At 36.3% G+C, this 12,948-nt stretch overlaps 1 protein-coding gene across 1 annotated transcript in view; it reads left to right on the forward strand.

The window, feature by feature from the left end:
* Window positions 1-12,948, forward strand: part of ZDHHC17 (zinc finger DHHC-type palmitoyltransferase 17) — a 97,416-nt gene that overhangs the window by 82,940 nt on the left and 1,528 nt on the right. The window contains exons 11-16 of the mRNA XM_052640132.1: window positions 3,561-3,685; window positions 4,971-5,033; window positions 7,570-7,663; window positions 8,731-8,814; window positions 9,993-10,150; window positions 11,125-11,219. Of these exons, the coding sequence (XP_052496092.1) occupies window positions 3,561-3,685; window positions 4,971-5,033; window positions 7,570-7,663; window positions 8,731-8,814; window positions 9,993-10,150; window positions 11,125-11,219 (619 nt within the window). The remainder of the gene's footprint in view (window positions 1-3,560; window positions 3,686-4,970; window positions 5,034-7,569; window positions 7,664-8,730; window positions 8,815-9,992; window positions 10,151-11,124; window positions 11,220-12,948) is intronic.

Consider the following 12,948-nt stretch of genomic DNA (forward strand, 5'->3'; position numbering starts at 1 on the left):
CTGAAATGACTAGTATTCCAGACATATTTTCTAACTTGGCTTCCTAAATCGGACAGTAAGTTTAATGTTCCAAAAAAAAAAAAAATCCAGTCCACATCTCAAAATATTTTAGACTGTTGCTGTACTGTTAATCTGTTTGCATTTAAGTAGAGAAAAGCAGGATGATTAGTAAATTACAAATAGTGAAAACTTTACGCCAGAGAGTTTTATATAGTCCATGTATCAACTTTTGCTTAGGAACTTCAGATGGCACTTAAGCACTATACTTGGAGACCATTTTAAACAGCAAAATCACCAACAAAAAGCACACAAATGCTAAACAAGAAGGCAAAGTATTGCCTTGTTTAGCTCAACTGGAAATGTGTGCGTAAGGCAACTCATGTTTATTGTTACTTTGCACATATTTACAAATGACTGCAGAAGCATTCTAAATATTGGTTTTGGGGTTACAAAGAAATTTTAGTTAGTAGACATGAGGGTCAACTGTATATAAGTTATTTTAATTTCTCATATGTTACTCAGCTTCAGTGTTTTTGTGGTGATAATGAGTCTTATATTGATATAAACCATTTGTTATAATAAATAAACAAATTCTACTATTTGATGTATAGTTCTTCAGATATGTTACTTGGTTCTCAGAACAGTTCTTTGAGATTAAAAAAAACAATATACAAATCATAATTTCTAACTGATTGAAAAATTGAGGTTCATAGAAGTTGTATGCCTTGCTCAAAGTTACATAGCCAGGTAATTATTGAGAGTCTGGTATAGAACCCAGTTCTTTGACCTGATACAGCATATCTTCAAATGCCCTATATTATACACTGACCATAATTCGTACAAGGAAATAATAAGAGATCAGATCAAAGGTTTATTTACAAAGAAGTTTATCATTGTACCATTTATAGAGAAAAAATGGAAATAACTTGAATAGGAGGATAGATTTATCAGTTATCCGACATGTGGTAGACAATAAAATATCCGTTAAAATGCTTTTCTAAGACTTAGTGATGTGGTGTCATACTTATAACAAAAACCACTAAATTGTATTTACAGAGAGATTCTGATTTTAGAATGTGTGAATGATAAGCGCCGGAAATGAGCACATGCAATTTTAGCTGTGGTTATTTCTGGTAGCGATTTGCTTGCACTTTCATTTGAAAATTTTGTTCATACTTCTGTAATTATCATACAACTCTAAAATTCACTGTCGTAAGTGATGTAGTCTACTGTTTATTGTGTTGACAAAGCTTTCGAAATAGATTGTTAGGAATTCTGTATCTAAAACTAAATTATTTTTCAATCAGGTCTTGAGCTTCTTAAATCAGAGGTGGATGTGATCATTGTTCCCGTAATAGTCAATGACTCAGAATATTCTGTAGAGTACTTTGGAGAGGCAGGATAGCATATGTAGTAAGAGCCTCGGTTTTATTACCAGCTTCATCTCAAATCCATTCTTTAATCTTAGACTGCTTGCTTAGCCTCTGCCTTGGTTTTGTCATGGGGATGGCAGCAAGCTTTATCATTGGGTTTTTGTGCAGCCTAAATGGCGTGTGGCTTCCCAGGTGAGTCAGTGAGTAAGGAATCTGCCTGCCAGTGCAGGAGACATGGGTTTAATCCCTGTGTCGGGAAGGTCCCCTGGAGAAGGAAATGGGAGCCCACTGGGAAGTCCCATGGACAGAGGAGCCTGGCGGCAGGCTTTAGTTCGTGGGGTTGTGAAGAGTCAGACACGACTGAGCAGCTGAACAAGAACCTGATGGATATATTTATTACATATGTTAGCACTTTTTGAAACTGTTATAATAAAGATTTTGCACTGAAGAATTCAGCATTCTTGGCACATAACATTTACCCAGCTTTATTCTTAAGCTTTATTTATTTTTTATTTTATTTTGGCTGTTGAAAGAGCTGGAAATTTGGCTTTCTGTGTATTCTGTGCTGGCTGTTCCCATGGATTTTGGAGAATGAGGATGGTGAAAGGTGGAAGTAAACAGGGGATTGGAGCAAGAAAATCACTTTTATATGTGGCAGCTAATATTAACTACTCTTTTTTCTTCTTCCTTTTTGTTCCTCCTGTATTTTTAGTGGTTGGGTAGTGTTTTGGTATTTACCAAACAAAGACAGGTTTGTTTCATTCACGGAACTGTTCTTTCTTAATCTGTGCTTCCATGAGAAATGTAAGGAGTGTGTATACATAATAATGTCTAAAAACCTTACAGAATATTTATATGATACTCTTTTTTAACAGGAGAAAAGCATACACTTTCTTTTTGGTTGTATCCTGCAGTCTGTGGGATCTTAGTTTCCCCACCAGGGACTGAACCCAGGCCTTTGGCAAACAGAGTTTGGAGTCCTAACTCCTGGACTACCAGGGAATTCCTAGCATATATGTTTTACTAAATCTTTTCTTTTTTTTTTTAACATGTACTTAGTGAAAGGGAAAGTCACTCAGTCGTGTCCGACTCTTGCGACACCATGGACTGTAGCCCGCCAGGTTCCTCTGTCCATGGGATTCTCCAGGCCAGAATACTGGAGTGGGTTGCCATTTCCTTCTCCATGTACTTAGGGGCCTTCATAAATAATGAAGACCTAACAAATGAACAGAGTAGGAATCTTCATGCCTTTTAGACCAATAATACATTTGTGAAGAATAACAAGAGAAAGATTTGGGCTGAGGCAGTCAGTTGGTGGGGGTGTGGCCCGCAGACGTGTGGGAGGACAGATGGACGTGAACGGTTAGTGCGGTCAGTGTGTGAACAGAGATCCCTGTCATCAGCATCCATCCCAGACTTCTGTGAGGGGCCTTTCCTTTCCTCGGTACAGGGATGGCACCATTCTCACGGGCAATTTCGTGGCCAGCTTTTGCCTGGAAATCTTGGAAATGGAGTGTTTTGTGCCTCAAAAATGTGTTGCTCTAGCAACATTGCTTTATTTTTCCCAGTGTTATTGAAAATAGTCTTTGATTCTTCACTTAACATTTATAAGTGCCTGGTTCATTTATTATGTTTTTATTAGGAAGGAAAATGTAACCAAAGAAAGTATTTCCTGTTTTAAGCAAGTTTATAAATACTTTTTCTAAAATTAAAGTCAACTTGAATGTGGGCAAAAATGGCAATGAAGAGAATGTAAAAACAATCTTTTAAATATATGGGTATGATATCTAAGTGTTTGGTAGATTTTAATGAATATAGATAAAGTAATATGCTAATTACTTTGGACATGAGAAGTCCCTCATTTTTGTCAAAAGAAGTAGTGGTCGTTTAAAAATAATGTATTCACTGACTTTTAAAAAGTGTCAGATAAACTTACCCTACATGATTTAAAATTTGTAAGCAATTGACATTTTGGTTTTTTGCGTTTACTTATGAGCACAATGGAAAATGTGTTTGTTGTGATGTAATAGACTAGCATGTACAGATGGAATTCATTTTGATGTAATAAACCATCTTGTACTTTTTTCTAGGTTTCTTTGTATGTGTGATAAAATCTTACAGATTATAAATTTACCTATAGTAATAACTAGTTTTCATTGCTTCTTTAGATTCCTTAACTTTAGGCACATCTCAATTTTCTATTTATCCATCTTCCATTCCTTGCCAACAGTATTGCACTTTTCTACAATTTTGGAAAATCTTGGAAATCAGATCCAGGGATTATTAAAGCCACAGAAGAACAAAAGAAAAAGGTAGCAAGATACAATCTAACTAGTTACATGTGTTTTATTGCCAGATTATCAGTATTTTTAGCAGATACGAGAGTAAAGAAACTGGGAATTTCAAGCCAATCTGAGATTATGTATATAGTTGGTGCTCTTGAGATGCCTGTCCTTAGACTTCTGTGACATGTTAAAATGACATTTTAATATTTCATGTTTCTCTCCTTTCTAAGGATTATGATTGAGGGACTAATACAGTATTTTAAACATCTCTGTAAAGCTTCAGCAAATAAATTTGCATTCGTTAAATAAATGTTTGTTAAAAGACCGTGTAAACTAGAAGGCCAGAAAACTGGTTGATAGTACAGATAAATTGTTCTAATAGCTAACATATTTGTATATGTGATCCAGGGCACCCGTCATCTATGTCTCAGGTACTTAAGGGAAGCCGAATTTATAATCCAAAGAGGTCATGTTAAGTGGAGAAATAGACCAGAGGCAGTTACGTTATTTTAAGAGTCGTTTGACCCAGTCCCTGAGAACAGAGCAAATCCTGATGCGTCTTTCTATCCGCAGTCAACTAAAGCACGGGCAGGCTCTTGCAGTCTGCCCCTCTCTGTGCTGCACGAAGCACGCTGCGCTTACGCGCCGGTATTCTTCGGACATTTACTGCCAGTTGATTTGCCAGGTTTTCTTAAGGCATAATCTAGCTCTGAAGAGTCGACTCTCTTTTGGATTCAGGTTTACATTTATCCCTTAATCATCAAAACCCATGCAGACTAGTTCTTACATAATTTAGTTTTATTCCTGTAACTTAAGTTTAGGGTTGCTTTATTCATATATCCAAGAAATAAAATTTCTGTATTCAAATTATAGTAAAATAACAGAAGTAAGTGAAGAAATTTATTATTTCAGGTGAAAACCTTGGTTAATTAAAAATAAATGTATGTTTCTTGACATTCATATAAATATTGAGTATAGTTGGTTTTCAGAGTTTTCGTTTCAGGTGTACAGCACAATGATTCAGTTGTGTGTAACTGAATCACTGAGTTTTATATATGTAATCTGAGAAATAATATATTTATTATTATTATATAATAATATAAAATATAATTATAATAATATAAAATAATACATTCTTTCTCAGATTCTTTTCCCTTATAGTTTATTACAAAATACTGAGTTCCCTGTGCCATGCAGTAGGTCCTTGTTGGTTATCTATATTTAGTAGTGTGTATTGATACTCATTTTGATGGAACAATAGCTGATGAATATTGTTCTGTTTTGAATGAAGTTTTTTTTTTTTAATTCACAGACAATAGTTGAACTTGCAGAGACAGGAAGTCTGGACCTCAGTATATTCTGCAGTACCTGTTTGGTAGTATTTTTTTCTTTATTCTTCCCTCTCTCCTTTCCCCTCAGCAGTGGCATAGCATAGAGAGTTTGGGAAACCAGGACAGTGTCTTTCACTGAGCACATTTCATGATCCCCCAACCAGAAGGCTTTTAGATCATGGGACAGGAGGAAAGATGGTGAAAAGATATCTTCTTTCCAGTGTTCTTGTCCCCCTGATGTTATACCGTAACTGCATTTCCAATTCAGTGTTACCATTCATTTGTATTCATTCTTTTTTTCTCAGAATTTAATTCAACAGAAAACTAATAAAGTATTTCAAATCAAAAGTTTACTGATTCCCTAATATGCTGTTATCCTAGTTTGTTATGTTTAAAGGCCATGATGGGAAATAGGTAATCTTTAAGACAACAGCAGAGCAGTTATCCATCTGCGTTAGAGTGTTTATGCAAATTAGAGCACTCTTTCATCATTGACAGTAAAAGTTGTCATATTCAGCCAGGTCGTAGATGATAATACGGTTTTGTGTTTTAGTGATTTTCTGCTTGATTTTTGTAATTAGTTCTTGTGGAAAATGTATGGACTGCCACAGTGTTTCTGTGGCGTACAGTGTTCCTGTATAAACCATGTTTCTCTGTACGGAAATGGAAATATCCCCAAATCATTGCTTGAAACTATATGTTCTTTTATACCTTTAAGTTATACACTACAAGTGAACTAACATCTTAACAATAATAATGAAATAATCGACTTAGCTGAGGATTCTGGAATGAGTTTTTGAAACTAAGCTCTAGTTCTAAAGATTCTTTTAAGTTTGACTTAACATTCTTTGACAAACAGTTATGATTTTGGATTTTCACTATATATACTGCTTTATTTTGGGTAACAACTTTAGAGTACTGATTCTTTTGTGTTTTAAAGCATGCTTTAAAAAGATTTTTGTTTCTGTGCTTTACAATGGGTAATTTGCAGAATTGTATTCTTAATGTTTAGAACATTTTTATATTCTACTATTCTATGAACATATTATTCTATTCCACAAAGTCAAGTATACATTGCTGATGTTTTTGCCATATGGCAAACAGATTCTTTTACATAGAGTTGCTCAGTACAGTTTCATTATTAAGTAAATATCTGATGGCAAGAACAAGACTACCTTTGTCATTATAGCATAAATGTTTTCATTATGTATTATGTTACGGTAAGCTGTAGTTCTGGATAGATAATTTGGTATTGTAAAATCAAGAGCATGTTGTATTATAAAATGATTCAAATTGACAGAGGTATTTGTAACTATATGGATTTCCTTCACTTTGACAAATAGGTAAGAAGACATATGTAAATCAGAATTTCCTAAAAATGAATTGCTTGTGTCAGCTTTTGTGCAGAATTCCTTCATAACTGTTGCTCAAAGAGGAGACTTAGCTGAGAGTTGCAAGTTAGGGTAGAAGTTGTTTGATATATCCTACTTCTTTCTGCTGATAGATTTAGTCTCACATCTGTGGTGAAGAATGACTTAGCCTTTTCTTGGGTCCACAGATTATTTTAGCCCATGTAAGAGCCACATAATGCACCTATGCCTTCTTCTCAGTACCCTCAGAAACATGTATAACCTTATGTAAAGTTTTGGGGAAATGACAGTGCTTTTATTGAACCACCAATGAAGGGTATTTTGAAATTTGCTTCTAGCAAGTGTTATTACTCTAGCTCTTGTCATGTATCCAGCATTGGGACTAACAGCTCTTTGAAGATCACTAATGCGTTCTTATATTCACTTGACCGCTTTAGAGTAATGGAGAGAAAAGCATTTCACAAGATTTGAAACAGAAGGCGTCATGAAAATGAATTCTTTATTGCCTGTCGAGAGCTGTATAATGTATTTTTTGTTTTTTAGAACAAACAGGGACTGCCTAAACTTCACAAGCATGTTGTATTTTCTTAGATAATGGTCTTGCAGTTCAGCAGGGAAAAGTGCTGTACCTAAATCTGAGATCTGAGGAGGCTCTGAAAGATGCGTGCACTTACTGGGTGTTGTTTTTTTTTTTTTTTTGCTAGATATGTTAACTCTGGGAAGACATTAATGATTTGAATTTTAAAAGCTGCTTTTGTTAACTTCTAACGACCTTCCTATTACTAAGGAGCAGTTTCATTTTATTAAGCAGCAACCAGTATCATTCACTGTGATAGATTTTCATTAAGAAGCCAAAAGAGTGATATTTGAGGAATTTAAGGGTTATGAATTAAATATAGTACCATTCACTGCAGTAACAGATTGGTATTTGATTCTTATTTTTGTAAACTGATGGTTCTGCCCCACCTTAGGAGTTTTTATTTGTTTGTTTGTTTGTTTGACTGTCCACACAGCAAGTTTATATTTTAGTTGTAGCCTTCTTTTTCATCTTTGTTGTTGCAGTTGACATTTTATTAATCAAGAATGATTTTTGATTGGATCTATTCTTTTGGAAACCTTGTTTTTTTCATAACTGTATTTTGAGAAAATGTTCAGCTTTTCTGTCTTAGGTACAGTGCCTTTTGTAATCTTTTCACATGCCTGTTGACAGATACGGAAACCAGTAAGGTCCAAACACTGTGGTGTGTGCAACCGCTGTATAGCGAAATTCGACCATCATTGCCCATGGGTGGGTAACTGTGTAGGTAAGTTTTATTAGTAATTTCTAAGTATATTGTTCATTTATATTGCTCCATGGGGTCAGTAAGAGTTGGACACGACTGAGCCACTTCACTTTCACTCTTCACTTTCATGCATTGGAGAAGGAAATGGCAACCCACTCCAGTGTTCTTGCCTGGAGAATCCCAGGGATGGGGGAGCCTGGTGGGCTGCTGTCTCTGGGGTCGCACAGAGTCGGACACGACTGAAGCGACTTAGCAGCAGCAGGTAACTAATGGAGTACAATATTAAAGTAGATGTAGAAGCTTCATTCTTGCACCATGCAACACTCCTCGTTCCCCTAATTATTTCCTTGTTGACGGTACATCAGCTCAGTTGTGAGAGGGGGAAAAGACATCATAAAATCATTGTCTAGGAAAGACTGATATACTTTCTCTATCAGTTCTCTCTGGTGCCTCCTCTTGTTTTCTCCATTGGACAGCAGTGAAATCAGTCAAGAGGCAGGTTGTGTTGTCTTTTAGTTAAACTAGAAAAAGTAAGACAATTAAAAATTGCTGCAAAATTGTTATGTACAGAGGCAGAGCGAAATGACGGATAAGAACTCTGCGTACCTCAGTGTTGAGAATGGCCCAGTCTAAGGAAGTGGACTAAGGGCCTGAGAGATGGCCATGGAGATTTTATGAGGGACAGCTGGGAGATGTTACAAAGATTGCATGACTCCTGGGGAGAAACCTTTAAAAAGTCGGATTATAAAGTTCATAAAAGTAAAGATCAAATAGGGTTTTTTAAACCTCAAAACGCACAGTGGAATCAAAGCTCAATATTGTGGTATTTTTGGTTCATTAAGACTTTTGACTTTAGAATGCATTTCACTGCAGTCACTACATCTTTGTGTATAATTGTAAGCCTCTTTTATTTAAAGACTTTCATTAAAACAGCTGTTTTCTTGACAATCATTTTATAAATAACGTATGTGATTACTGTCCAATGTGTGTCTCACTTTTCATGGCATTTCCCCACCCCAGCCTCCTCTCTAGGTATGTGCCTGGTTGTGTTTTCTTAGCTGGAAAAATTGCTCTGTTTTGTTGTCTAGGTGCAGGCAACCATAGATACTTTATGGGCTACCTGTTCTTCTTGCTTTTTATGATCTGCTGGATGATTTATGGTTGTGTTTCTTGTGAGTACAATTAGTACCTTTTATCTTCTTAAAGCAAATGCTTGCAAACTTATGCTTCACCATGTTAACAAAAAATACGATAATGACAAATGTCTTTTAACTGAGGCAATTCACTACAATGAAAAAATAGATACAGAACTATCAAACATATTCAGTAGAGTATAAGCAACAGAATTATCAGTTAATTATCTTGTAATAGGTTTTGAAAAGCTTCTGGGTAAAATACGCCAAGATTTTTCACGTTGCATGCTCGCTCTACTTTAGTAGTTTGTAGATTTTGTGATTATGCTAGTTGCTCTTTCTTATCAAACAGCTGGGAAAATATAGTTGAAGTTCAGTTTTCACAGAACTTGAAATATTTTGAAGAGTAAGGTATAATTATTGTCTGTTGGAGAATATTTAAAAGGTTAAAAATAAGTTGTCGTTCACTGATCATATGGTTTAGTATTTTAGAAGAAATAATAGGCTTTTATTGCACTGAGAACATAATTTGGAAAGAATTTGAATGAAAATATTAGCTACTGTCCTTCGGGGCTCATTGGTGCTTAGCATGAAGACATGTTAGATGCTGACTTGAAAATAAGTCTTGGATGACGTCCTAGTCTTCCTCCTCCCAATCTCCATTATTGTTAATACTGTAATGAAAAAGGAGGCTAGTTCCTCAAAGAGAGATGAACAGAGAGAGAAAGTTTTGGTCGGAGACCCTTACCCTAATCTCTGGCAGTCCAGCACCCCTAAGAAAGAGCATGGTCCAGCAACAACATTAGTTCTTTCATGGCGGCGGCTCTCTGAGTAAACTTTGCTTTGGAAAAAGCTCTCCTCCCCAAGGTGACCTTGTATTATATGCCTTCCCTCCAAAGAAGTCTCACATGTATATATCATCTCATCTTTGTATAAAGGACATGTTTTTATGTACTCTATGTGTACAGTACCAGTCAGATAAAAACTGTTGTTCCAGGACAGGTTGGTTTGTTTTGAAGGTTGGCTGCTGCTTTCTGTTCTTTATGTTTTTTTCACTAGGGGATAAGGGAATTATTTATGAGTACAAAAATACTTGCATTGAAAGTCATCAGTTAAATTCTTAGGTCATGTTTTCTAAGTGGTACCTACTACAAAATTATCCACAAGGGGCTTGGATGATTATCGAGTAAATCTGAGTGCTTCTGCTCTGATTTTAGACTGGGGACTACACTGTGAGACCAGCTACACCAAGGATGGATTTTGGACATACATCACTCAAATTGCCACCTGTTCACCTTGGATGTTTTGGATGTTCCTGAACAGTATTTTCCATTTCATGTGGGTGGCTGTGTTACTCATGTGTCAAATGTATCAGGTATGTGCAAATGAGTTTTCTTTAGTGTGCAGAGAACTCTTAAAAACTCACTCCTTGCTTGAAAGATAACAGTGTGTCCTCTTCATGACCACTCCTCCTTCCCAATAGCTAAGATTCTTCAAGAGCTAAAAGCTTGATTGGCTGTGCCTCTCTCCTCCCCTCTGTCTCTCTGCCTCGCCTCCCTCTCCTTACATGAGGAGCTTTTGGCTTTCAGCACTACTCTTAACGGAGCTGATTGTTTCTGTCTTTGCTGATTTACATGCATCCAATTGGATATAACTGTGGGCTTAGATTAATGGTGCCATTAGTTTTGTAAGTGTTTTAATAGTAATATTTTATTACCTGCAAATATCAGTATTTATTCAAGAGGGTTTTTTAACTTAATTTTTAAAGTTAATTTAATTGACTCTTTCTTAATTTAATTAAGAAAACTGATACATATGGATTTTCTCTGTGTGTGCCCTGTGTGCCCAGTCATATCTGACTCTGCAGCCCCATGGACTGTAGCCCACCAGGTTACTTCACCCATGGAATTTTCCAGGCAAGAGTACTGGAATGGGTAGCCATTTCCTTCTTCAGAGGATCTTCCTGACCAGGGTTCAAACCTGCATCTCTTGCGTCTTCTGCATTGGCAGGCGGATTCTTTACCACTGAGCCACCTGGGAAGCCCTTTCCTTTTAATTAGGATTTTTAAAAAATCTCCTGCTTAAAGGGCCCGACGGAGTAGTAATATGTACATAATGTCCATCTCTCCACATACACAATGCTGAGTAACCTGTTTAAAAATTATTTCCCTGTTTAGCCACTTTTCATAGAGACAGATGATCTCTTGTACACTAGCTTGATGTTTCTTGATGGAAAACCAAAAACAGACTTCATCATTTTTTTCTCCATCCTAATCCTGAGAACTAATTTTAATTCATTTTATATTAAATATTCAGAGATTTAATGGTTTGCTTTCTTTTGCCTCTCAGATATCATGTTTAGGTATTACTACAAACGAAAGAATGAATGCCAGGAGATACAAGCACTTTAAAGTCACAACAACATCTATTGAAAGTCCATTCAAGTACGTACATTTTTGTGGATTTAATATTTTCTCTTGAAGTTCCTTCAAGAAGTTCCTTACTAACTAAACTAAGCAAATATCTAATGAGTACATCAAAGAGAAGTATTTTCTTTTAAAGTGGCAATAAGATATGAAATAGGGAATATTTCTTTTACTTAGCCATGTATAAAATAGCTTGTAAAACGTAAATACCAAGATTTCACTTTTTCCTTTAATTATGATTCAAACTTTATTGACCTACTGATGTTTAGTATTTGTTCTTTAACGTTTCCATCACTTTATAAATTTTCATTCAAAAATGAATGGATCAAGAAAATTGAAATAAGATTTTTAAAAATACAATTGCTTGAAATTCATTCTTTGGGGAAATTTCTTAGAGTCTCAGGCAGCTACTTTTTGCTTCAGATTACTTATTATTTTTTAAGTATTTATTTGTTTGTTTGCCTGCACTGGATCTTAGTTGCAGTACTCAGGATCTTTAGTTGCACCGTGTAAACTCTTAGTTACAGCATGTGGGACCTAGTTCCCTGATGTGGGACCTAGTTCCCTGACCAGGGATCGAACGCAGGTCCCCTGCATTGGGAGTGTGTATTCTTAGCCACTGGACCACCAGGGAAGTCCCGGATTACTTATTTTATTTGCTGTTTGAATGACATAAAGATTTCCACACACCTGATTTTTCTTTTTTCTTTTTACCTTTAATTGACATACAACGTTATGTTGGTTTGAAGTGTACAACATGATGGCTTGATGCTTGTATACATTGCAGAGTGATCACCATTAAAATCTAGGTAACCTCTGTCACCATGAATAGCTGGAAAATTTTTTCTTGTTGTGAGAACTTTCACGATTTGTTCCCATGGCAGTTTTCACACGTGCAGCGCGAGGTAGCCTGCCGTCACCATGCTGCACACTGCGTCCCAGGACTCCCTTGTTTAGAACCGGGAGTTTGTATGTTCTGAGCCTGCTTCACCCGTTTGCCTGCCCCACTCCCAGTCTCTGGCCTCCCCAGTCTGTTCTCTGTCTCTGAGCTCTGGTTTGTTTATATTCAAAGTAAGTGCGGTAGTGCCCTATTGGTCTGACTGACTCCACGTAGGGTGCCCTCACGGTCCATCCATGTTATTGCCAGTGGCTGGATTTCCTTTTTCTTTACAGTGGCTGGATTTTGTTTCATTGCATGTGTGTGTATGTCACATTTTTTAAAAACCCATTCATCCATCGGTGGATACTTAAGACTGTTACCATATCTTGACTGTTGTAAATAATGCTGCAGGGAACACGTGGGTGCATACATCTTTTCAAGCTAGTGTTTTCAGTTTCTTTGGATAAATACCCAGAAGTGGAATTGCTGAATCATATGGTGGTCCTATTTTTAATTTTTGAGGAACCTCCATACTGTTTTCCGCAGTAGCTGCACCGATTTATGTTCCCACCAGCAGTGCACAGGGTTCTCTGTATCCTCCGCGACACTTGCTTCTCCTATCTTTTTGATAATAACCATTCTAACAAGTATGTGGCAGTGTTGTCTCATGGTGGTTTTGATTTGCATTTCCCTAACAATTAGTGTAGCGTTGAATGTCTTCTCGTGTCTCTTGGCCATCAGTCTATTCAGATTATCTGTTTTTACTTGAATTATTTGCTTTTTTTCTTTTGAGTTGTATGAGTTCTTTATGCAATTTGGATATCAACCTGCAGATATATGATCTGAAGATGTTTTCTCCCATTCAGT

Source organism: Budorcas taxicolor, chromosome 5 (assembly GCF_023091745.1).
Source record: "Budorcas taxicolor isolate Tak-1 chromosome 5, Takin1.1, whole genome shotgun sequence".
In the NCBI taxonomy this organism is placed as follows: Eukaryota; Metazoa; Chordata; class Mammalia; order Artiodactyla; family Bovidae; genus Budorcas; species Budorcas taxicolor.